Source organism: Gadus chalcogrammus, chromosome 8 (genome assembly GCF_026213295.1).
Source record: "Gadus chalcogrammus isolate NIFS_2021 chromosome 8, NIFS_Gcha_1.0, whole genome shotgun sequence".
Classification (NCBI taxonomy): Eukaryota; Metazoa; Chordata; class Actinopteri; order Gadiformes; family Gadidae; genus Gadus; species Gadus chalcogrammus.
The window spans coordinates 19,893,271-19,919,867 of record NC_079419.1 but is presented as its reverse complement, the minus strand read 5'-3'; the positions used below and the strand labels follow the sequence as shown (position 1 = coordinate 19,919,867).

Genomic DNA, 26,597 nt, shown 5'->3' with positions numbered 1-26,597 from the left:
AGTATACTGTGTACATTATTTATTTTAAACGAGTGAAGGAACTACTCATCCCATAATCCATTGCGAACCTTTTCATGAAACGTCGAGAAACAGCGCCCTCTGCTGTCAGGTCTGAGACCATGTGGTTCAAACCGTCCAATCCGATCTCAGCATACTTACAGTAGCTCTGGACGAATGAAGTGCCTCACCACGTCAGTCGGCTGCTGGTCCAATGGCCGGGCGGTTTTAATCAGTTTTCCACCGTGCGGTGAACACACTGGACGGGACAGCGCTGTGCGGCGGACACACACAACATCGGCTGGTAGTCTCACCCATGGAGGGACACATTACACTCAAAGAGAATTCGTTTTTGTTTTATCTACTACACCTGTAAGGGAATTGCACACATTTAACGTGAACGATCCCGTTATAAGTGTGCACTCGGAGGAAGAAGAATATCTTAGATTGTAAGAGTGGAGGGATAGCCAGAGCGCTGAGGCCATGCACAGCCGGGTCCTGCTGGCTCTGTAACCGCGGAAGGTGCACTGCGTCGCTCGGGTTTTCCGGACATGGAGTAATAAATCCACGCTGGATTATTTGATGGGGTTGCTAAGAGTCATGATGCCGCCCAAGTTCCAGCTCCTGACGCTCCTCGCCTTCGCAGTGGCCATGTTCTTCCTGGAGAACCAGATCCAGAAGCTGGAGGAGTCCCGTGGAAAGCTTGGTGAGGCCCCCCCCCCTGGTCGATCTGTTATAGCTGCGACCACAAGACGTTATGCGAGTCCGTATGCATGTCCAACAGATTGCCATGCCGTGGTAATGTTTGGGATATTAGTTGTACATCGGAATGGGTTAAATCACGATCAAACGGGAGACTGGTTTCATACCAGCAGCATCGGTGTTGTGTATGGGTCTGGGGGGCTGGCGCTGTGACCCCCTGTCCCCTGAACCAAAAACGAGAAGGCTTTCTCCCTGACATGCCAACACAATCACACTCACCGATAACCTTGAAAAAAGTCGGATTATTTTGCTCTACGTATGGTCGGCAAAGTGCGTTAGTCGACATGCACAATGGATATGTTGCTACTAATTCGCATATTTTAAAGAGTTTGTAATCATGTTGTTTCATTGAAATATATATTAGAGAGTTTCTTGGGTTCATGAAGGTTTACAAACCTTCATGTAGGTTTGTAAAATAAAGGAATATGGTGAAATTCAAATGACCTGGAATTGACCTGTCAGTGAATGAGGATTGGAATGATTGTGAAGGACCCCCCCTGGCCATATAGCGCGCTCTCATAAGTTCATTCTCTGCAATTCTGCAGTCCATGTGCCAGCAGGGTTTACAACCGTGGTCCGCCTGAGCCGACTGGTGGCTTTGTTGTCCGGAGCTCTCTTGCAAGTCTAATTACCACACATTCTCGATGTTCGGCGCTCACTAAACACTACCTCTTTTTGGTCTTTAATGTGTTCTATAATTGATCTCTCACCCATCCATCAATCAAGGAACTGGGTTTGCAATGGTTCCTCATTGAAAATGATGCACACAGACAGGGCCGGCGATCGGCATAGGCGAGCTAGGCGACCGCCTAGGGCGACAAATGCGTTGGGGGCGCCCTCTGGTGGCGCCCTTAATTAAAAAATATATCAATTAAAATATACGACGCGAACGGAGAAGCGAGGGGGCGCGGGAGCCATTGTCAGGGCGGCCCGAAACCGTCAGCGTAGCACCCCCCCCCCCCCCCCCCCCCCGCTCGCAAGACCTGTCCAGGGCGCAAGTTGATTTCGAGTCGCCTAGGGCTCCGAAACGGCCAGCGCCGGCCCTGCACACAGATGTTAAGTATTTTGGGTAGTAGGAATATTCTTGAATCCAGCTGCGACCTGTCGGTCTGCTGGATTGGTTTCGTCCATCACTTCGTCAACAGTTTCACAAGGCGAGCAGTAGTTTCTAATAATAGTCTGGGCTGTGGCGGCCCACCAGTGCAATTGGTCCCACTAGATTAAATTGAAGCCAAAATATTGTTAAATTCTGTCAATGAACCGTAATGAGAGGACTATGGCTTGTTGATATAGAAGCAGTGTCTTAATATTCGGACTAGAAAGATTGCATTACTGCTGCTTTAAACCCTGGCTTGTCCATTTGGTTTGCTGATGGATGCGGGATCAAATATTACAGGGAGTGAAATCTATGCTCTCTCAGGACGCACGCACGCACGCACGCACGCACGCACGCACGCACACACACACAATGCTGAAACAGGAGCTAGCAGTCCCTGGCCGGCCTGCCACTCCTAGATTCTGTTGAGTGGGCAAAAGCTCTCTGATAGATGACGGGGGGGGGGGGGGGGGGGGGTCAACACCGGTACACCGGAGCCTTGAATTATGTGCTGCATGGCCACATATCTGTGAGTGAGGTTTCGGGCTTCCGCTGGACTGGTGTTGGTGATGGACGGCCGTCGAGTTGATCAGGTGACCAGGTGCTGCCGTCTCCCTCAGCTGCTGCGGCGACAACGGCTCGACGTCGTCAACTGTAATACACACTGTTGGTTTAGGAGGCTAGAGGTGACTCCCGCTGCTAGTGTTGTGCCGTTCCATTGTCTATTTCTATTTTTAACTCCCAGCATGCTGTGTTTGGGATGATTTCAAATCTAGAGACGCAGCGATATTTCTTTGGAATATTTTAGGGGGATTTCAGTGTTCCTGGACAGAGAGAACCTCCCCCGGGAAGGGTGGTTGTCCAGCCATGCTGCGCTGGGCTCCAGAGCTCCTCTCTCCCTGAAGCTTTACAGACTCCTCCGTCTCCCTCCATGCCCATGTTGCAGCGGTTTGTCCTGTCAACAGATATGAACTAAACCTTTTTTCCCAGCCTGGTGGCTCTTGGAGGGGAGCTGAATGGCTATCGCACAAAAATGCTCGAAGGACACATTGCAGAACACAGCCTCCCCAGTAAGGCTGGGTCTGAGATCCATCCAGGGCCATTTAGAAACCATTTAGGAAGCGATAGTCTCATTTTATAATGACTCCTTAAGGTATTAAAAGGGGTGATGGCATCACTGGTCCTCAACTGCTCATCACCACTACACGGATCCACAGTGGAGCACGTGGAGACACACCGAGCTAAAGGTCTTGTTCTCAGTCGGGTGTGAGTCAGGCCGGCGCGTCCTACGGAGGACAGCCCCGTTTGTATCTCAGACGAGGCGTCCATCACTTGCCAAACATCTCGTCACCTAGGACCCATCTCATACCACGTTACTTCAGGAGGTGGTCTTACTGTAAACACTCCTAGATTGAGAGCTGAAATGTAAACACCAGTCTTAGTTCCTTTTAGGATAGGTTCAAGTTCATCGGGGATAATAGGCTAAAACTTAATCATGAAAAATAGTCCCTTTTTGAACGGAATGAACATCTTGAAAATGCACAGAACAACAGTTATCTGGACGTATCTCTTGGTATTTGGTATGCTGTGCATGCTATCAGGCCAGGTTCATTGTAGCATAAAACAGTCCAGCTCTGTCCGTGTGTGTGGACCAAACCGTGGCACATCATCGCTCTCCCGCGTAGGGACTACCGGGTCACATTGCCGGCCCACCCAGGCGACACAAGAGCGCACAGCTTAGCATTCATTGACTGCCGCGGACCACCGCTTCCTGAGCTTGTGTTGTGAATTTGACTTCAATTGTCATGCTGGGCACTTGCTACTAGCGGCCCAGCCGCCCCGGCTCTCCCCTGAGACCCAGGACGGGCTCGGCTTTAAGAGGGCTGGAAATGGGGGAGACTGGGTAGGACCGGCGATGTTATATCAATATGATATTGATTTGGTTTCACTGAGTGTCATCTGAGGTTTTGGCCGTCGTATCTTTCGCGCTCGGTTTTGTGTGTTGTCTTTTATCGACCTTCAGGGCTCCCTCACAGTGGAGCCATCTGATATTGTGACGCTGGAAGAGTCGGGTGACTGGAATAAGAACACGCGTCACTCACAAGTGCTTTCGTTTCTGGTTAATCTTTAATGAAAGTATATCCGCGAAGAATCGATGACTTTATGATAGTATTTAGGGTAGTATGGAGGATGGTTCGTGTAAAGTCTTTCTGTAAAGCTTATTAGGAGTGTGACAACTATGGCTTACGACTGCTTGCTCTGCCACCCATCTTCTCGGCATGATGAAGTATACCTATCTATAGTTTAGCCCTCGCTCTCTCGCGCCTTTCTCGTTCTCTTTGTCCTAAAACGCCCCGACAGCATTTTTTCAGACTTTCTGGTCACAGTTCTTGGATTCACTCTGAGCTTTGGCTTACTCTTCCCAGTTTAAGGTTTTACGATTTTTCTCGAGGGTGAATATAAGTCACTCGTCCCCTGACTGCCTTCCAGTCACTAGTCTCTTTTGGTCCCACTGACTGACTGTACGTCTGACTGACTGACTGACTGAACGTCTGACTGACTGACTGACTGACTGACTGTAGTTAACCACCCTTAAGTGGAGCAGCAAATGGAATGGAGACGGGTGTAATGACTGGAATCCTCTCTCTGGGGGGGGGATGTCTTGGGTTATACCAAGACCACGCGGAGAGCCGATCGGCCCACGTGGTTTGTGTAGGCCCACCTTCCCCTCCTCCCTTCCCACTCACAAGCCTAACGAAAGACTTCCTGAGCAAAGTGACACCGAGCAGCAAGTGTCGCACGCGCATACGAGGCAGCAAATATATGACACAAGACGACGTAATCAGGGGGTATCACACACCGTTTGACACCCTGGGTGTAATTGGAAGCCCCCCCCCCATTCCACTGCTGCAGCCCGCTAGTATTCCAAACCCTGTCACTTCCTGTCAAACGCCATGTTTTCTTCCCAACTTCCCCTGTGGCTCACAGAGGACAGGCAGCCCGGTGGGACAGCTGCTGGGAGCGGGGGTCAAAGGACCACAGGGGCGTCTTCTGAAGGCCCCCCGCTTTCGCCTCTTGAGAGGAACATTTTGTGTGCATAGTTTTGTAAAGAATACTGTTTGGCTGTTGCTGTCACTACTGCAATATTAAATAACTGTTCATGTTATGGGGGAAAACTATGCGGTGAAAAGATATGGCGAGGGGAATCGATCCTTACGAGACATAATCAATATGACAACGCTGGCCATAATTGCTTTATAACTCAACGATAAGATATTCAAATTGGAGCATTAAAATCAAATCTGTTCCATTCTCCATGCGCTTGGCTGCGGGCCATTGACTAAAATGTTTCTGGCCGGCTCCTAGTGGCCCCTCCATTGTAGGATGATTCAAAATATATGAGGGCAGGTGTCATTTGTCAAGCAGCAGAGTTTAGTCGAGTGAACGAGGGCCTGAATGTGGATGTCCCAACACCTTATCAAGAAGCAGCTGTAAATAGCCTTCTTATTATTTGGATGAGGAACCTTTCTTTTACTGTAATCTCCCCGGACCCCAGACATAAATACCCTCCCTGCTTCCAGAGCACAAAGGCAGTGGCGTACGAGAGGGAAATAAACAAAAAGAGGATTATTCAATTTTCGTTGGACAGAAATACATTGAGGCTAATCCCTGTGCCTCTGCCATCCGCCGGCATACGTTGTGAAGGGAAAGGTAAACCAGGGGGACACTTTCCCTGGTTTAAGTTCTCACAGTTCACACAGAACTTGAACTCCATCTCAGCAATCACCTGCGGTGTCAAAGCAGCAGCGCTGTCAAAATGAGTTTCTTTGTGTCTCAACACAATATGGGACCTAAGACTGAGCAGAGGGTCAGTCCTTCAGGATGCAGATGAATGGAAGGAATGGGTGGATATATGGGTGGAGGAATGATGAAAGAAGGAGAAGCCGTTTGGCTGCAGGTCTCTCTAGCTTCATTCAAGGTTTAACCTTAATCCTGTCTTTCATTTCAGTCATATTAATTCAGTTTTCATACAGTAACAGATGATGAAATTGGGCAAAGCTTGCGTGTGTGCATGTGTGTGTGCGAGTACCGAGATGTGTTCAGTGGGCAGTGATGGAGCCTCAGTGCATTAATTCAAACCCGAGCTCGGAGACTCGCTGGGTTTTCTATCAAATATGTATGGAATTTTACAACCGCAAAGCAAAGTGAGCCAAATCAAAATGGAAAAAGGATTGGTACGGAATACCCAAACATTATTTTGGAGAATGGCGTTGTATACATGTAGCAGGTAATGAGGACTGTATGGCTTCTAGAATTTGTATTTCGGTCACATTCACCTGTGAGGAGCTGTTGTCAGTATGCCCCCTCTCTCTCGCCCTCTCTTCTTCAGGCTTTAAATATAATATAATATAATCCCCCACAAGTTTGCCACCTGGGCTGGCCTTTTGTACATGACTCCTAAACCTTAAAGGATGTTCTTTTGTGTTTCCCCTCAAATAATAGATTTGTTCAAATAATGAACGCTCAATTGTCGGAGAGAGTGAAGTACAGAGTACTAATTAGTAATACAGCAACACACAGAAGTGATAATAAATACAAGTTGGCAAGTTAAGTCGTTAAGTCTATTTCCTCCATTCCTTCTTTGGATTCTTACTTCCGACCAAAATCTTACCAGACGATTGTTTTACTAACTGCAGGAAGAACCATAGAATCAACAGACAGCCGCGAGAGCGAGAGAAGGACTGAATCCTTAGACAGAAGGGGATCTCACCAAAGCCATGGGCTGATGGCCTTCTTGTTAGGCCAGTCCTTGCCGGTCTCTCCGGTGTGACTATAGAGGTGCGGTGCAGTAGCCCGTTACAATGTGGGAGACAACTCTGCTCGGATCTCTGCAGTGCTAACCTGTCCCGCCTCCTCATCATTAAACCTATGAATAGCTGTCATGCGCTGGGCTTAATAGACTGTAGAGCTGTCCCCCGGCTCCTATATATGCATTATTAATTATCATAGAGTGTGCGTGTGGGGGGGGGGGGGGGGGGAGATAGAGATGAACGCATTAGGAGAGCGAGAGGGGGAGCAAGGAGCTGGAGAGATCTGAGCTGAAAGCTGTGCTCTCGCCACCGTTTCTTCATTTATCATGTAAATAATGTTTGTTGTTGTATTAAGAGACTCTCATGGAGCAGAACATGTCTACAGCAGACCGGGGTGTTGGTTTAGAGATGCACGTCTCACACTGAATCGTCTGAACTGTTTGTTTTGGTCTCTGTTGCCTTGCGAGGCTGTGGACATGTGTTGCTGCCACTCGTGTTCCTCTCTGTTCTGCTTTGAACCAAACGCCACTTGGTTTAATGGCAACACAAACAACCCTGGCTCCCGCGACCCCGTTTTTACACATGGGTTACAAGCAATCTGACATTTAGAAGGGGGGGGGGGGCTTTGTTTTGGCAGGGATCTGGTGATGCCATCCAGGATATGGGCATGCAGAGGTCACCAATCACAGTGGAACACCAAGACTATTAATACCGACTTGCAGGCAGAGATCAAACGCTACTACGATGGTGCTTCAAAAACAAAGTCACACGAGGTTGAAATACAATCCAGTGGGGCGAAATGGGAACTGGAGATAACGCAGACTTTAAGACAAGCGTTCATAAATGAAATGCCAATACTGTTGTTTTTCAGATCGATTCGCACAAAGCCCAACAAGCTGACCAAGGCTCTAGCGTGTATTGGCATCTCGTTGTGTCATCTATTCAGCAGGGTTTCCGCGAACCATTTCTTTGGCCGGCCAACAAAATGTAAATTCTCTTGTCAAATGTTGAATTGAACCTTGTCATGTGCAATAACACGTGTTGCACGTCTGTAGCCGGGTGGTACAAGCTCGTAAAGAAGGGTGATACGTGCTCGTCGGGCAGGGTGATACGCACTCCTTAAGAAGGGTGGTACACGCTCGTAAAGAAGGGTGATACGTGCTTGTCAGGCAGGGTGATACGCACTCCTTAAGAAGGGTGATACACGCTCGTAAAGAAGGGTGATACGTGCTCGTCAGGCAGGGTGATACGCACTCCTTAAGAAGGGTGGTACACGCTCGTAAAGAAGGGTGATACGTGCTTGTCAGGCAGGGTGATACGCACTCCTTAAGAAGGGTGATACACGCTCGTAAAGAAGGGTGATACGTGCTCGTCAGGCAGGGTGATACGCACTCCTTAAGAAAGGTGATACACGCTCGTTAGGCAGGGTGATACACTCTCGTTAAGAAGGGTGGTACGCGCTTGTTAGGCAGGGTGATACGCACTCCTTAAGAAGGGTGATACTCGCTCGTTAGGCAGGGTGATACACTCTCGTTAAGAAGGGTGGTACGCGCTTGTTAGGCAGGGTGATACGCACTCCTTAAGAAGGGTGATACTCGCTCGTTAGGCAGGGTGATACACTCTCGTTAAGAAGGGTGGTACGCGCTTGTTAGGCAGGGTGATACGCACTCCTTAAGAAGGGTGATACTCGCTCGTTAGGCAGGGTGATACACTCTCGTTAAGAAGGGTGGTACGCGCTTGTTAGGCAGGGTGATACGCACTCCTTAAGAAGGGTGATACTCGCTCGTTAGGCAGGGTGATACACTCTCGTTAAGAAGGGTGATACGCGCTCGTTTGGAAGGGTGCTCCGCCCTCGTGTGGCAGGGTGCTACGCCCTCGTGTGGCAGGGTGCTACTCCCTCGTTAGGCAGGGTGCTACGCCTCGGACTCGGTCCGATTTAATGCGTGGAATTGATATCTTGTTGCAGTTTAATTTGGCTCGGTTAGCGTCGAACTGGACTTTGATAGGAGAATAGAACAATGTAAGCCGAAGCCTCAGGGTCGAGTGTGACGCTGCTTTTATTGGAGAGATAATCCCAGTGTCCTAGTGTTGTTGTGAGTGAACACAAGCGTTGCTTTATCTAGTTGTCCAACCATATTTGATGAGTGCTCTCACCTTCTGATGCACCGCCTCTGACCGAGACTCTATGAATCAAGGATAAATTCATGTAAACTTTGCCAAAAAATATTATTTCCAGTTCGCGGAGACATTGGAGACATTGTGGTACATTCAACCAACAAGGGTGTTCGGTTGGATGATAATCACACCTAGATGGAACTTGGAAACGGACTGACACCCCTGTGTTCAATACTATTTTCCACATTTTATTGTTGCCTAAAAAGCTTTAAAGGTGCAGTGTGTAAGATTTAATGCCACCTAGGGGTGAGGTTGCAGCTTGCAACCAACTGAATAAAAACCCCTCACCTCCTCTCATCCCTCCTATGCTTTGGTGTAGGATAAGCTTTGTGTACTACTAGGTGTACTTGTGTGCCAGGAGTTATCTCCAAAATGATGTCGGTCAAAGTCATCGTCTACAGCTGCATCGAGTAGACGGGTGTCAAGTGATGGTTCCTGAATAGATTCATAAATTATGTTTAGTAATTAGGCTGTAAAACTAGGGGTCATAATTTACAAGTGGTCCGAAGCGTACCCACCGGCGGGTACGTTTCGGACCCAGCACGTCTCAGCCCAGTAGTGATGGTCCGGTATTGCCCAGGGCCCGGTTTCCCGAAGCCTTATTAAAGCCTTCTTAACGCTACGTCATTCTTAACCTCTACTTTAAGTTCTACCTTAACATTTTGCATGTTTCCCGAAACGTTCTTTGCTATGAATCTCTTTCGTAAGTCGTTCATTGGTAAGGTTTGACTGAAGCGCTCGTAGAACCTTCTTAGCTCTAACATAGTGATGGTTCATTATAAGCAACGAGTGAATGTAATAAGTGGTCGAAAGACTTTTTTCAACCACATCCTCTTTCCTTTGACATTTAGTTTTCACCTGACACACTGGACGGGAGGTGTGCAAAGCCCACACACAGACCCCTACAGGTAGTCTCAGAATACACAGTATTATATAATAAGATAAATAATCTATTCAAAATTTTGCTTTCATTTCAAAGTGTCAAATTCATAAATAATCAACAAGGCAGCCGCCTTTTGTAAACAGAAAATCAATAGCCTCATTTGAACGGCTGCGACAGATGTAATTAAGGATGTAATTGCCTCAATCTCCCCTGCTGTTTCTATATTTTCTATCTTTTTTTTAAATCAGTGTATGCTATGCTAGTTTGTTCGCCCATGGTTAAATAAATGTTTAGACCAACTAGAAGTATTTCGAGCAATGTTTTATTCGCAAAGACTGCAATATATCATCAACGGTCGGCGTGTGTAGCTCGAACTTGCCGGCACCCTTTCAGGCGTCTCAGTACCCCAACGGAGGAGTACTGTGAGACGAGTACGGTTCAATACGGCTCTCTCCGGGTCACACCCACTTTTGGGCCTTCCCGCTAGAGACTCCTTCTACACACATTGGCCTTTAAAAGTTCAACCCCTTCCATTTCTTAATAACCGTTGGGGACTGAACGCCCTGGGCCAGGCCGGTGACGGCCCTGGGGCCAATTCTATCCAGCGGACACTCAATTATTAACCACGCTGCCCCCAAGATCAACCTTTAGACCAGAGGACTCAATGATGAGAGTTCTATCTGCGACAAAATAAACAAACCCCATCTCTGTCCCTTGTCGACTTTTCCGACGAACCCCACGTCGTTTGAAATTGATGAGAGTTCCTCCTTGGCACGGACACATGCACATGATACATAATAGCCAATAGCCAATGGCTGATAGCACGGCTTCAGACGCTATAGGCTGACCTGTCAGACACAGTATACACTCGGGTCGATCCCGGGGGAGATATCAGCCGGGAAACGACCGGTTGGACCACAGCGCACAGTCCATCATCTATCCAAGTCTCCCATCGCCGGTGCAGAGGCCATGCATGATTAGGACCACCGGTCTCCCTCCTCAGTTTCTAATTTAAAGCTGAAGAGTTTGGAATGGAATTCATTGTTAATTAAAAAGAAAAACACTAATTCCCCTTTTCTAATTATAGGGTTGGTTTGGAACACACACACACACACACACACACACACACACACACACACACACACACACACACACACACACACTCCACTGGTAGGACCATCTAGGACAGCCAGATAATTAAGGTCACCAGAGACATGCCGTGGAACCACTTAGAGCCGGCTGTGTCGTACAAGGCCATGTTTTGTCTGGCCCACACGTAGCAGACGATCCCCAGCCTGCCCTGAACCACTGACAAAGCACACTTGTCTGACTCGTGAGGAATCAACAACAGTGGCGCCGTCTTTTTTATCTTTTAAAGGAAGGTGACCGTTTGTAGTGTCCGTGTTTGTGCTGACACCCACCAAGCCGTCTCTTGAGGAGGGGCAGCTGTCGTCTGCGTGGTCGTTGCCGTTTCCTGACAAACATGAGTCGGAGGAAGGTTCACCGCCCACCTTCTCGTGGGCGCTGAGCCTTTCCATTCTCCTCGGTCGAGTTAGGCAGGACTGTGGTAAGAGATGGGTCGATTTCCACAGCAGTGTGTGACACAAAGCAATGTCGGGTAAAAAAAGCCTCTAAGAGGTTGCCATTATTGTTCCGATTATGACGAACAGCTGTGTGCAGCCCAGCACTCCTCTTTGTGTTTCACTCTTCTGCGTCAGCCGAGCCAGTGAATGAGATCCTTCATCTGGCGTCAATGTAACACTTGTATTTCGTCAGGCATTCTATAAGAAGATCACTTGAGCGATTGCATTTGATCTTGTCTCGGCCGAGAGAGATGTGGTCATGTCTTCCAGCAGATTGAATAAGAGAACTAGTGTAAGAGACCAGAGGCAGTTGAGGAAAAAGCTCTCAGACCAGTATTTGCTGATTGTGTGTGTGTTTCTGAGGATATGATTGTGTGTGTGCGTTACTGAGGATATGATTGTGTGTGTTTGTGTGTGCCAGTACATCCACACATCTTTTGTGTGTACCTATTGTCCGACTGAGAAAGGACTCCGCTCTTTGGGGGTTGCAGAGCGTCTTAAACGATAGAAAGTGCTCTGGTTTATCGGGCTCCATTTGAAGTTTCCTCCGCTGGTCCCATTGAGCGTTGGCACAATGCATTCCTCTCGCCGTGCCCTTCAAATACCCCAACGCCGCACAAATAGGCCTCCGAGCGTAGTGTGTCTGGGCGTTGAAGCAAAAAAGAGAACCCGTGCAAATATACTTTTCGTCCCATAAGCCACAGAAACCAGATCGCAGAAGTTGATTCGGAGAGAACCTAACTGCGAGCTGATGGCAGGCCTTAAAAGCCCTCATCCATCAAGCGCTGAAATGAGAGCGATTATGGATCGAGAGCGTGACTGCGATGGAGTGGTGCGCAACGCGGGCCTATTTCACTGCAGTCTGGCAGCAGGTCGTCAAGGCGATACATGATATATGACGTGTGATGGCTATCTGCAATTACAGCCCGTGTATATTTTGAGGCACAATGCAGAAACGCCGAGCAAACGCAAGGTTAGCGGTGCATGGTATTTGGAGAGGAATGTTGATGCAGAAGATGATGCATTTGTACATCGTGATAAGCATGGGGTATTTTTGCCTGCATTGCACTGTATGCAACGATTGGCTTCATGCCAACGTTGTGGGTTGTAAAGAGGATCCAGATATCTGACATGATCAAAAACCAAACCCGCAGAAACTGAACAACAGAGATTCTGAAATATAAAGTGTGTGTATGTGTCTGTGTCTGTGTGCAAAAAGCATCTATGTTCAAGACTTTGTATACCTTTTTGTGTGTGTGCAGGATTGTGTGTCTGTGTAAGGGTGTGTGTCTGTCGGTGTAAGTGTGTTTATCTGTGTGTGTGTGTGTGTGTCAGTGTGTGTATATCCAAACCAGCACCTCTACGGAGGCTAGCTCCCCCCCCCCTCCCCCCGTCTCTCCCCTGCTGTCACCCTTCATCGATTTCTGCAATCCGGCTCATCCGAGCGGAACCGGCCAAGCCTCGCACCTCCAGGCATCAGCGCGGAGCAGGGCCCCACCGGGCCCCCACTGGGGCCCCGCCACGCCGCTCCCAGCACCACTGCACCCCCGCACCCCCGGGGTCGCCCGCCGCTGATAGACAATCTCAATTACCCCCCCCGGGCACAGGCCCCGCCGGGGAGGGAGAGGAGGGCTGGGGGGCTGGGGAAGGGGTGATGGGGAGGGAATAGGTGTGTGTCTGTGTTGGGGGGGGGGGGGGAGAGAGATAAGGATGTTGGTAGAGAGGGAGAGATGGTGATAAAAAAAAGTGTGTGTGTGTGAGCTCCTGAAGTGCTGAGTCGTCTATAGAGATGGATTTACGAGCGTCATGGAGGAAGGGATCATCCCACACACCCCCCTCCCCCTAACTTGTATTATCCGATCTGACGAGAACGCACAATACTGGGCGGCCTGTCCCAGCCGTCGGGCAGTGTGCGCTGAGGTGGATATGGGCGACTATAAGCAGCGGTCGGGCCTAATCAGCCACTAAATTGCTTCAGTAAATAGATCCCAGGAAGCATCAAGTCCCTTCTGCTGCTACAGCTCCGCTCTCCCTCTCCCTCTCCCTCTCCCTCTCCGCCCTCCTCGCGCTCTTACTTTGAAAGACTCTGACTAATAGGCTTGTAGATGTCCCTGTGTTCGAGACCTGTGTTAGCCTTCACGCTTCATAATTAGCTTTTAATGCATGGAAACTACCAGAGGGAGGGCGGGGGCTAGACGTTGCGGTTGGGGGGGGGGGGGTGATGAGGTGCAGTCATTGGTGGTCGTTGGGGGGGGGGGGGGTATCTTTGGGTGGAAATGAATGAAAGGAGGTCTTGCTGTGTGGCCACAGTAATTCAGGCTTTTGTTCTCTAATTAAATGACCTCAGAGGGGCCAGCCTGGATTAAAGTGTGTGTGTGTGTGTGTGTGTGTGTGTGTGTGTGTGTGTGTGTGTGTGTGTGTGTGTGTGTGTGTGTGTGTGTGTGTGTGTGTGTGTGTGTGTGTGTGTGTGTGTGTGTGTGTGTGTGGCGCCCTGTCGGTTTTGAGCCAAGTCGTGTTCAGCCATGTCGTTGAATAGCGCCATTATAACTCCACCCACCACCAACTCCTCTGTCTCCCTCTCCCCCTCCCTGTTGGGGACTTGGCACTGGGGCTGCGATTCCTTTTTTAAACAAGTGTCCTCTGGGGGCCCTTCACATAGCACGGCTCATTGTTCCTCATCGGGACCCCCGGGGGACCAGAGCGGGGCCCTGGGTTCTGCCCCCATCCTGTCCAGGGAGGGACTGGCCCGCGACCCCACGGACAGACCCGGGCGTGGACCAGGACCGGGTCTCAGAGTTAGAGAGCTGGAGAGGGTATCGGGCTGAAGGCAAATCAGTGGGAGAGAGAGAGAGAGAGCGAGAGAGAGGGGATGTGCTCGCTGGGCGCTCGGCAGTGGATGAAGGACGGTGGAGAAGAGCTTCTTCGCATTTTAACCACAAGGTCTCCTCAGACCCACCGATGGCTGTGATCATGAGGATGCAGATGGCTGGCCCTCCCCCACACACACGCAGGGAATACAGATTTACATTATCAGTGTCAGAATCCCCTCTCCCCTCCTCTCGTCTCAACGCCTCTTTCTTTCTGTCTCTCTCTCTCTCCTCTCCTCTCCTCTCCTCTCCTCTCCCCTCTCTCTCTCCATCCCTTTTTCATTTTTCATTTTGAAGTCCTGATTAGAATTGTCTCCAACATGAGAGTCGTGGGCTTCACCATGTCTCTCTTGCAAGCATGTGCGCCGCGTGCCTCCAAGCAGCCGTGCCCCGCGTGGCTGTGCCCGGCGTGGCTGTGCCCGTCAGGCCCGTAAACACCAGCCCTACCACCGCCACCATAACCACCACCCCAGGTCCCTCCTCTTGGACATGCCGTCAGAGCACAGTGAGGTATCAGTTGCCAGCAGGAACCAGGAGTCATTCTCCACCCTGGCCATGTCTGTCACTACATCACTTTGATCAGTGGAACATTAACAGCTGCAGGGGGGCTGAGGGGAGAGCGCCGGGGGCACTGGAGTGTTTGTGGTTTGGTGTGTGATAAAAGGTTTTGAGAATTTGTGTGTGGATGTGTGTGAACTTGATGCACATATGTGTCCACGGGTATGATTGTGTGTGTATTCTTGTCTGTGTCTTGTCTGTGTTCATGCACATTCATTCTAGGCGTGCGTGCGTGCGGCTGGGAGAGTGGGCGCACGGCTGGGAGAGTGGGCTGCAGGACATCACAGATGATATCTTAATTGCCGCTCAGCACCAGCTGCCAGATGCTACCTGGACAGAGCGGCAGCCCAGACATCCGCCTGCAGGCCGGGCAGCTGACTACGGCCCCGCAGCTCCTGGCACCTCCCACAAGTGTTAGGGGCTCCAGGGGCCACTGTCTCCCCCAGTCTGCCTCTCTCTCGCTCACTGTCTTGGTCAGCTGTCCCTCTGTGTGTCTCTCCCTCTCTGTCGTCGGTCTCTCCTTGTGGCTGTCTCTCTTTGTGTCTGTCCCTCTGTTGTCTGTCTCTCTGTGTCTCTTCCATCTGTCTCTGTTTGTATCTCTTTGGTTCTCTCTCTCTCTCTGTGGGAGGGGCCCAGACGTCATCCTTAACAGCAGTCGATCCCAATCGCTTTCAGGGCTTATCGGGAAGAACTGTCAAACGGCAGTTTGAGGAAGGAGAGAAGAGCGAGGCTATTGGTGTCCTGTGTTTTGAGTTGTTGGGTGATTGCTTTATGTTTTGTGTATAGCGTAGTCGTGTATGTGTGTATTAAGAGGAGCTAGAGACCGACGGATACACCTGTTGTGTTGACCGGTCACAGCCAAGCATCCATGTGACGTCTCACTTGCTGCGAATGACCCCCACTCAACTCTTGACTCAATTGACCCCTTACCACCGACCCCGTGCCCTGTCAGCTCATACACTTGGGCGTTGACCTTTCACCCCGCGAGGGGGTCACATTTTGCTCAAACCTTTTGGTTATTGGTTTATTAAGGGAGTACTGTATCTGTGATCGGTTTTCCCTAAAATGAATGTGTTTGTTGTGCAAAAGGCAATCGTTTATACTGGATATAATTTATGATACTCGCGCATCATTAATACGGTGAACTCAATCATACTTACGAGACTCAATCATTTATAGATTTGAGACTTAATTTGTTCAAAGCATCTGGAAAATGCTTCCTAAAATAAACCTGGATTTAGTAAATCATCTATGTTCAGCAGGAGGGATATTCATGACTTTCTACTGCACTAAAGTGAGCTTCACCATGTTCTGATCCCAAAGCGTAAACCAATGCCGTTGCTTTTTATGGTGGGCTTTCCGACTTTATGGTGGCTAACACTGCCTGGCCGTCTGCCTGGGGTGGGGCTGAGACGAGGACAGGAGGCCCGCCTCCTGCGTCTGTTGTGTGGCGTTTGACACAAGCGAGGTTCGAGTGCTCTCCATTGGTCGTTGAAACGCTAGCTTTTGCAAAACCGGGGTCAGGGGTCGCCGTCACTCCAGCCCCTCTGAAGTGTGTCAGCGGTCCGCAACGTCAGGGGGGTGGAGACGAGGGACCCCACCGCCTCCGTCACTCAGACACCATGTTCAATACTGCTGGTTCTTTAGAGAGGATCTCTCTGTAAACCCTGATTCACTGGGTTCTAAAGCAAGCTTTGACCCTTCGTGTGTCTTACATTGTGTTCATTAATAGATCTTTATTGTGTTTCCAGCACGAAGGGAAAATAATGGCGTGGCAGTTCACAAATATGCTTCGGTTGTGATTGGATGATGGGATATGTGTCCCTTTTAAAATAAAGTTATGTCTGAAAATTATGGTTAGGTTTTTTTTGGGGGGGGGGGTCGTCGAAGGAGTTATTGACAAGACTAAAGAATTTCCATGGTTTCTTTGTTATCCCCCCCTCTCACCATCGCTCTCAGTTCAATAGGCTTCATTCGCACTACATGTACCTTCAATATGTCTCGTAAAAGCATTTGAACATTGTAATGCATTCATTCAACAATTAACAAACTGTGTGTGTGTGTGTGTGTGTGTGTGTGTGTGTGTGTGTGTGTGTGTGTGTGTGTGTGTGTGTGTGTGTGTGTGTGTGTGTGTGTGTGTGTGTGTGTGTGTGTGTGTGTCTCCGTGCAGAGCGAGCCATCGCCAGGCACGAGGTGCGGGAGATCGAGCAGCGCCACACGCAGGACGGGCAGCGTGAGCGGGGGGAGGGGCTTGTGGGGGCGGGGCCTGTGCTGGGGGCGGGGCTGCCGGACGCAGAAGATGTGGTCATCATCTACAACCGAGTGCCCAAGACGGCCAGCACCTCCTTCACCAACATCGCCTACGACCTGTGCGGCAAGAACCACTACCACGTGCTCCACATCAACACCACCAAGAACAACCCAGTCATGTCCATACAGGACCAGGTTGGTGGGGAGGGGGGGGGGGGGGGGGGCTTGATGGCAGCACCACACCACATCACTACCTTGAGAAAGCATTATTCACATCCATTAGTCTGATTAGGTGAATCGCAACAAAGTGTGATATTTAGTAAGAAAACAGACACACGCGCTGACGTTGAGTCAAGTCTTGGTGCATCGTTGTTTAGCATGAATGGTTTCAAAGACAGTGGTTACTTTGACATAAAGAAAGGTGTGAGACTAGATATAAGAGCCCCCGTGGATGTCTTCAGAGGGGCCTTCTTGGAAGTCATATCGATAATCATTCATCCAAAGTTGTAACGGAAATCCTGAATCGGATTTCATTACACATTCATAACCAAAGTACTGCTGTTTTGCATGTTGGATCTTTAACACACAGTTGATCATGGTCATGATGTTTTTTTTTTATTCAGGTGAGGTTTGTTAAGAACGTGACAGAATGGCGGGAAATGAAGCCGGCCTTCTACCATGGGCACGTCTCCTTCCTCGACTTCACCAAGTAAGAAAACACCAAGATACTCGTTGCTGTTGCTGTGATGTTGTCGCCACCTTGTGGTCATGTGTAGAAGTTGCACAAAGCAGTGGATCGCGTTTTAGGTTTCCTTTCACCATTCACAATCTCCTAACACAAATATGAATGTGTTTATGTTGAATGCATAATGTATGTCATAATGTAACTTATTACAGCCATAATGAAAGCTTCTTGTTCAATAGTGTCATTATTTATGGAAGATTATTTATGTATGTAATACGTGTTTCTCTCTTTTTTACCCAGAAAGAGTCATCTCAATATCTTGGTCTTTGTTGTAAGTTGCTGTCTTCCTCCCTCATGTATTTCATTTTGACTGTGGTCTCCAGGTTTGGTGTGAAGAAGAAGCCCATCTACATCAACGTGGTCCGGGACCCCATCGAGAGGCTGGTGTCCTACTACTACTTCCTGCGCTTTGGGGACGACTACAGACCCGGACTCAGGCGCAGGAAACAAGGGGACAAGAAGGTAGATGTGTTTTTATTATTATTCGTGACAAGAAGGTAGTTGTGTTGTTATTATTCGTGACAAGAAGGTAGTTGTGTTGTTATTATTCGTGACAAGAAGGTAGTTGTGTTGTTATTATTGGGGACCAGAAGGTAGTTGTGTTGTTATTATCGGGACAAGAAGGTAGATGTGTTATTATTATTATTGGTGACAAGAAGGTAGTTGTGTTGTTATTATTGGTGACCAGAAGGTAGTTGTGTTATTATTATTGGTGACAAGAAGGTAGTTGGGTTATTATTATTATTGGTGACAAGAGGGTAGTTGTGTTATTATTATTGGTGACAAGAAGGTAGTTGTGTTATTATTATTGGTGACAAGAAGGTAGTTGTGTAATTATTATTGGTGACAAGAAGGTAGTAGTGTTGGTATTATTATTGGTGACAAGAAATGGAAGCTGGAATTCCAACACTGAGTTTTAAAAAAACGAGTTTTGGGTTGAGACTTTTACGGTAGAGGGAGACTTCATCCCAATGGATACTCTTTAACTACGTGGTTGTGGGATATTAAATAAACCACTGCTCTGGTAGAGCTGCACCATCCACTCACACACTGGTGTTCCGAAAAGCGCTCCACACGTCCACACACACCACCCGTACAGCGCTCCACACACACCGTCCAGACAGACCTCAGACGTCAGGAACCGAACGCCGCCTGTTCCGAGCAGATTAGAACATAGACATAGTGTTTCAGGGAGAATGGACCAACATAGGATTTTACCCCTTTATTTTTTTAATTGGGGTCTTAGTTCAGCAACAGTATTAAAATGGCAATGTTGACCAACTTGACGACCATAATGCATATTGCAAAAAAATAAAAGGGTTTGGGTTCTCTGACTCTTAACTGCCTCCATCGTGTTCTTTGTGGTGGTGTTGATTTGCAATATTGATAATCACTCTTGCATGAGATCATTTTAAATGTTAAATACATCTTGTACGTCCTGTGGTATTACAATAATGCAACAAACAGCTGCTAAATTGTATTGTTATACTGTGTCTGTGTGTGTGTGTGTGTGTGTGTGTGTGTGTGTGTGTGTGTGTGTGTGTGTGTGTGTGTGTGTGTGTGTGTGTGTGTGTGTGTGTGTGTGTGTGTGTGTGTGTGTGTGTGTGTGTGTGTGTGTGTGTGTGTGCTCCAGACATTTGACGAGTGTGTGTCTGCGGGGGGCTCAGACTGCGCCCCTGAGAAGCTGTGGCTGCAGATCCCGTTCTTCTGCGGCCATTACTCCGAGTGCTGGTACGTGTTCCAGACGCACACCGCTGTTATGTACCTGCTGTATACCATATCTATACGCCATGTGTTACCCTATGGGTTGATGAGTTTATGTGGCTGTATGTCGCTGCCCTGCAGGTGGGTATGGGTTCTCACATGCACTGTAATCTCCTTGCCGGCACACTCGTCTATGTGAAATTGAGTTTCCGTTGTTTGACACAACTACAGCTTTGTTCTGCTTCCTGCATAAGAATCGTTGCACAAGGGCATGATTAGCATCCTGTGTCTGAACAGTGAGTGTCTGCGGTAGGTGGCTTCATTTAATGTTAAAGTGAACCGGGTTGGGGAGACGGCGCCAGGCAAGGGCCAGGTGATGGCCGTGAAGCCATGCGGCCCCAGACTGCTCCATGACACGCCACGGTGGCTTTAATAGGGCTCAGCTGTCCCCTGTTCCCTAGTCATCTCCCGGAGGTCTCGCACCGTCTCCCATCGTAGCGCCTTAGCCTTGATGTCTTCCCTGTCGCAATGGTGGTCTGTTTGTCTGGGCTGTCCCAGTCTCCCTCTTGCTGTCTCCTTCCCTCTGCTCTCTCTCTTGCTCCCTCCCGTCTCTCTGGCCCCCTCCTGTCTCTCTGCCCCCCTCCTGTCTATCTGGCCCCATCCTGTCTCTGCTGTCTCCCTGGCCCTCTGCTGTCTCTGTCTGTCTCTGTCTGTCTCTGTCTGTCTCTGTCTGTCTCTGTCTGGCTCTCTGGCTCTCTGGCTCTCTGTCTCCCTGTCTCTATGGCTCTCTGTCTCTCTGTCTCTCTGTCTCCCTGTCTCTGTCTCCCTGTCTCTCTGTCTCCCTGTCTCTCTGTCTCTCTGTCTCTCTGTCTCCCTGTCTCTCTGTCTCCCTGTCTCTCTGTCTCCCTGTCTCTCCGGCTCTCTGCTGTCCCTCTGTCTCTGGTCTCCTAATCTCCCAATTTCTAATTTATGTTTCCTTTGTTTTTGGGAACCTATTGGTTGCCATGGGTGATGTATACACATCCCCCATAGTAAACACATTGTTGTTATTGTTATGCCAATCCTCCAGTCTCAACAACATTGTCTGTTCATTAGATAGATTATTGGAAGATGAGTCAGCGAGTTTCCAGTTAGCACTATCTCACTCTTTCAACTGCCATTATGTGAATTCCACATGCTTATCTCTGACTTCCATAACATTTAATTTCCTGAGCATGACACATTTCCTGCCACCCACATTCATATTTTTTTCCCTCCTCCTTATCCTCAGGTTTTATTTTCCCCACAGTTCCATCTGGTGTCTCCCTCTGGCTTGTTGCTTGTCCTCTCTCTCTCCCCCCTCGTTCTCTCTCACCTGATGTTCCAGCTCCCTCTTCTTTCTTTAATCATAACCTTCCCTTTCCATCAGCTCCCCCCCCCCCCATCTCTCTCTGCTTCTTTCTCCCTCTCTCTCTCATATGTCCCATCCTCTCCTGAGATCCTTCGGTCCCCGTCCAGTCTACTTACCCTGTTCTCACGGCCCCCAAAACATTCAGCACAACAACAACATGCCCAATCTCCTCATAATGATCCAGACATGAAGGCAGAACTCCAGACCACAGCCCTGCGGACCAAACCAACTGCAGTACTAACAGACTACATCCGCTCGCTCCTCCCTGTGACCTCTCAGGAACGTGGGCAGCCCCTGGGCCCTGGAGCAGGCCAAGTACAACCTGGTGAACGAGTACCTGCTGGTGGGGGTGACGGAGGAGCTGGAGGACTTTGTGATGATGCTGGAGGCCGCGCTGCCTCGCTTCTTCAGGGGGGCTACCGACCTCTACAAGACAGGTACCCCGCCCGCCCCCGACCTCCACCTCCATCCCGCTCCACCACCGCCTCGCTCGGCCCTCCGCCCCTTCTGACACGGGCCCGGCTGGTTCAGGGATCATGAGCCCCTTCCATACCGAGATCCTCCAATATTGCCATAAAGAAGATCTGTCCTTATGCCGGCTAATCTTTTTTATCACAGAACCACGCAAGGCGGGTGTAGGTCCAGAAGGTGTGACAAGGAACACAACAGCGTCCGTGTCTAGTTTGACTTATAACATACACATCTTATAACATGCACATCTTGGAACATAGGCGTCTTATAACATAGGCGTCTAATAGCATAGGCGTCTTATAGCATAGGCGTCTTATAACATAGGCGTCTTATAACATAGGCGTCTTATAACATAGGAGTTTTATAACATAGGAGTCTTATAACATACGCATCTTATAACATAGGAGTCTTATAACATACGCATCTTATAACATACAGATCTTATAACATAAAGATCTTATAACATACACATCTTATAACATACAGATCTAATAACATAGGCGTCTTATAACATAAAGACCTTATAACATAGGCGTCTTAAAACATGGGCGTCTTATAACATAGGCGTCTTAAAACATGGGCGTCTTATAACATAGGCGTCTTATAATATGGGTGTCTTATAACATACAGACCTTATAACATATAGTCTCATGACGTAAGTGGAGTAAGGAGGCATCCTGACGTGGGGATTGAACCCGGTGTGCGTCAACATCATTGTCACTGCAATTCTCTGCCATCCAGAACAATCTGTTTGACTTCATATTTTTTTGTTGGGGAGACATTCCAGTGACCTTTTCAAGCAACACTATATTTGCATAAAGATTAACTTGGCAATATTTACAAGCTGAACCGGTATTTTGTATGCTCGGGTATGCTCATCACTTTCATTTCACATTTCTTTTAACCAAATAGACCCTTTCCTGATGACCTTTTTAAGAGAAGTAGAATTGATATATGCAAGCTGAGCTTTTAGTACCAATACATAAAGGAAGTAGGAATAGGAGGCTATTATAAAGACCACAAAGCTGGTGCTAACGGCATGCTTCACACAGTGTTATATCCAGTATCAGATCAGTCACTTCACAAGGGCTGCAACTAGAGTAGTTTAGAAAAGCCCATCAAGGTTGATAAAGTGTCTCAAATAACTTTGCTTTGTCTTTTAGATTAGCCAATAAAAACAGCATTTACTCAGCATTAATGCCATATTTACTATACATGATGTGTGGTAGCACACTTAGAAACAAACTTGTCTGCCTATTTCTGAGCTCAGCTAGTAGCATCAGCACTTGCAAGCCTAAAACCTTCATGGAATCAAGCCAGGCCACCTCACTATTTATACTTGGACTTGATTAAATTTCATCTGTAATGTTTCCAAGAAGCACTAGATCACTAGATGTTTCAAATATTCGGTGAATACGTAAGGCAGCGTGTCATCTCTCAACTCGTTCTCTTCTTCTCTTCTTCAGGCAAGAAGTCCCATCTGAGGAGGACAACGGAGAAGAAGCCGCCCACCAGGGAGTCCACGGCAAAGCTGCAGCAGTCGGCCATCTGGAAGATGGAGAACGAGTTCTACGAGTTCGCCCTGGAGCAGTTCCAGTTCGTCCGCGCTCACGCTGTCCGCGAGAAGGACGGCGAGCTCTACCTGCTGGCCCAGAACTTCTTCTACGAGAAGATCTACCCCAAGAACTAGGGCACCTGCTGGTCCATACCCGCCTGCCCTCGCACTGGGGAGATGAACTGATCCTGAGGGGGCGATGGGCTGAGAGAGAAGGCTCAATGGTGGACCAACCGTCGTACTTGTAAACAACAACAAAGGAGGTGCTACCAAACCATCTAGCGGAGGTGGTGGATGGGTTCTGGTCGGAGAGATTTGTGTCGCTGTGTGCTTGATGACCCCTCTTCCCCACCAGCTGGCCAAATGGCGGAGACCAGCGTGGCAGCCGCTATTTGCCGATCGTATTCCTTGCTGAGAAACTCCTCTCTTCCAAGTGAGGAAGAAGGCCATTGGTCGCTCTTTTACTCGCACGCGTCTGGGACACGGCGTGGCCGGCAGCTGTTAGGACCGTCACTATGGATTGGTCACCGGATCTCCTTGGTTCTCTCCTCCCACCCTCAGCCCAAACACTGGAGCCTGTGTTATTTTCTGATTGTGCTGTGATGTATTTTTTATTTCTACAACTATCATGGTCTTTTTTTCTCACGCAAAGAGACCAGGATTCTATCTTTTCCCCTCCTGGGTGAAAAGACGTTGACGTGCTTAGAGACCACAGCTAAAGAAAGGAAACCGTGAAAAATGTAAAACTACTGCATTGGACTTGAATAAGAAACAGCTCAGCTTTTTTCCAAGTCAGAATCCTGTGTCTATAGACTATTTCCTGGGACAAATCTTTGTGTTTTATAAATGTATTTGTTTTATGATTCTTGTAAATGTGCATCCTTGTTGGGGGGGGGGGGGGGGGTTTGTATGGATACTGAAAGGTTGAGTACATTAAGTAATTCAACTAGTTGAACAATACTGCTGTTGTACATATTATTTCCAATGGATTAATTTCCGATGATTTTTTTTATGATTAACTTATTTACATTGTGCTAACACCTACAAACAAATTAACTGTCTGTTCAATTCATTGTTTGTGGGTCTTGCTTGACCATGTTTGTTTTTAAGATTTATTTTTGATTAGTCATTGTAAAAAATGGATGCCCAGAAACATGCTTATTCTCTGCTGCTAAGATTGTAGCCCTTTTTCTTACATTTGTATACATAACATGAAAAAACTTTTCTCTGTAAGATTTGCTTTTATGTAGTATGTTTTAGGTGGTTTTGCTCATTTACGGCTAGGTAAAGATTGTAGATTTCTGCCCTGTTAAATTCCTAACATAATCTCTCTTAATGGGGAGCTGTGAAAGATGGTTATAACACTAAATGTACACAAACTGTTGGCTTGTTTCGAAATTGTTATTGTTTTTTAGGCCTTCAACAGACAAATGTTCTGTATTCTGAGTTGGAATGATAAATAAATACATTGAATAGGGATAGATGTCCAACCAATCAGGATAGAGTATTCTGTCAAGGCTGTGAGCCCTGACCATAGGTCCTTGAATTAAATCACTCGCTTTCGATAACGGATCAGATGTATTCTGATTGGCCGGGAAGCTAAGCCTTCCACAGAAGAAGAAAATTTGCAAAATGTAAAGGAAAAATCCACCCCGTGTAATCTTTGCTGACAGCTTATATGACAGCCGTAATACTAGAACCCTATTCACAGTGCTCCTTTGAGAGCCTTTCGACAATAAATGTCCCACAAAACTAATCCAATCCTAGGCATAATCCACAAAGGTCCATTTAACAAGACTGAGATACATCGGATCTGTCCAGAGATAGTACAGAGGATCATCTTACTGAATGAAATCAAAATAAGAAAAATAAAATTATATAAGGGTTTACTAGTTAGGCTGAATGTGCCTTCTCTTTGCCCAACTGTTATTTCTGTTGCAGATTTGTTAATAAAAAAAGTCATTGTTTTGATTGCCAAAAATATATATCAATTCAGTGAACACAATTTCAGTGTTTTGTGTCAGTCCAACTGGTTGTTTGTGTTTCAATAATTGTTTGAACCTCTTGGGAAGTAAAGGAAATTATTTGGAGTGGCTAGTGTGGGGAAAGAGAGCTGCAACATGTTAGACCATGGTCTCCTACAGAGGGAGATAATGAGTTGAAATTCTTATTCTGGGGATACCTAAAGGTTAGGCTAAAATCTAAAATGTAAATTTAGAACGGTTTAAATTAGTCTTCAAAACAGGTTTCCCATTCATCTTGTGTATTTTGTGCCAACCAATATATTTTAATCAGTTGTATGTTATGTTTGTGTAGTTTGAAATCGGTCAGTAGGCTACTATGAATATATACAAATAAGTCTTTGGGATATTGATTTGTCGTTAATTTTACACCATTTAAAAAATATATAAAAGGCAACTGTGATGGATAGTGTCTCAAAAGTCTGCCTTATTTCTCGGTCTACAGTAAGTAGGCTTCTATTCCAAGGTGGGGATGGATGCTGCACACCATGATAGTGTTTTACGCATGGCTTCAGTAGCTAACATTCAACACGGCCTCTGTCCTTGGAGGAGAACCGGGGACCCGTCTCTGGACTCCAGGAGAACCGGGGCTCTGCCTCAGGTAATCATACTACCTTGTGCATGGAGACAGGACCGGAAGTTTGCGCAATAGGCGTTTATATCAACCATCATTAAAAAATACGGTACAAGATTATAGAAAGTGAAGTATGGTTTCCAGTGTTATCAAAACGACGTTGGGAACCTCTTGTCAGCAGTGTTGCCAGATTGGGCCGGGAATCTGGCCCAATCTGGCAACACTTGCTTGTCAGGCGCACCTGTTAACAGACGGCGCGCCCCTGCGTCACCATGGCAACGGAGGAACCGCTGCGGGGTTCAGAAGAGACGCTTGTACTTGAAGGCAATCTTTCTCGTTCGGGAAAAAAGCGTTATGTATGAATGTATGAATCAGTAATGGGTCCGGGAGATTGTCTCGTGGCTTGTGGTCGTGTCTCGTTGTCTTGTGGTCTTTTTATGTAAAATTGCCAAATCACAGAGAGCTCCGCTTGCTTACGGCCACCTCCCTGCGGTGTGTGTACATCCAGCTCCCCGCACCTAGGTGTGGCATGTCATGCATAGGCCTTAATGGAAAACTAGGACGTTTATGCTGATACATGAATGTCTGCGCATGGGCGCTGTGGTTTAGGTTGCTACAGTACGGTGTGCACTGTTGAATAATAACTCAATGGCCATGGTGTTTTGTTTAATATAGATTTTTTGGTGTATAAGTTCATATTGGACACACAATTATATTGACATTCTTATTTCAATCAAGATGTGAATTGAATTCATACAGTGAGCAAAACTATTAGTAAGGACACATACACATACACAAACACACACACACACACACACACACACACACACACACACACACACACACACACACACACACACACACACACACACACACACACACACACACACACACCACACACACACAGACACACACATATATATAAAGACCTATAATATATCTTTATAGATATCTATGTAGGCCTATATACTGTGTGTGTGTGTGTATATATAGGCCTATATAGATATCTATATATCTATATATATATATCTATATAGGCCTATATATGTATTTATTTATAGCCTAGTAGTAACCCAGTAGAAAAGAAAGAGCCTAATAGTACCTTGATAGTATTCTTCCACCAAGATAATGTCGGCGTGTTGACAGTGAGAATAG

General features: G+C 47.6%; 1 protein-coding gene across 1 annotated transcript; it reads left to right on the top strand.

Annotated features, from left to right (window-relative positions):
* The first annotated feature begins 171 nt into the window (after positions 1 to 171).
* On the top strand, positions 172 to 25,334 carry hs2st1a (heparan sulfate 2-O-sulfotransferase 1a). The gene is made up of 7 exons (XM_056596884.1): positions 172 to 703; positions 16,903 to 17,177; positions 17,606 to 17,691; positions 18,051 to 18,189; positions 19,361 to 19,458; positions 21,101 to 21,258; positions 22,759 to 25,334. The coding sequence occupies exons 1-7, from the start codon at positions 580 to 582 to the stop codon at positions 22,980 to 22,982; spliced, it is 1,104 nt and encodes a 367-aa protein (XP_056452859.1). The 5' UTR covers positions 172 to 579; the 3' UTR covers positions 22,983 to 25,334.
* The last annotated feature ends 1,263 nt before the right edge of the window (positions 25,335 to 26,597 follow it).

Bases quoted from the DNA above. Each gene is read 5' to 3' on its own strand.
- hs2st1a (XM_056596884.1), top strand. From the start codon at position 580: ATGGGGTTGCTAAGAGTCATGATGCCGCCCAAGTTCCAGCTCCTGACG. The intron at 17,692-18,050 runs GTAAGAAAACAC...TGTGGTCTCCAG, and splicing joins TCCTTCCTCGACTTCACCAA to GTTTGGTGTGAAGAAGAAGC. The intron at 18,190-19,360 runs GTAGATGTGTTT...TGTGTGCTCCAG, and splicing joins GGAAACAAGGGGACAAGAAG to ACATTTGACGAGTGTGTGTC.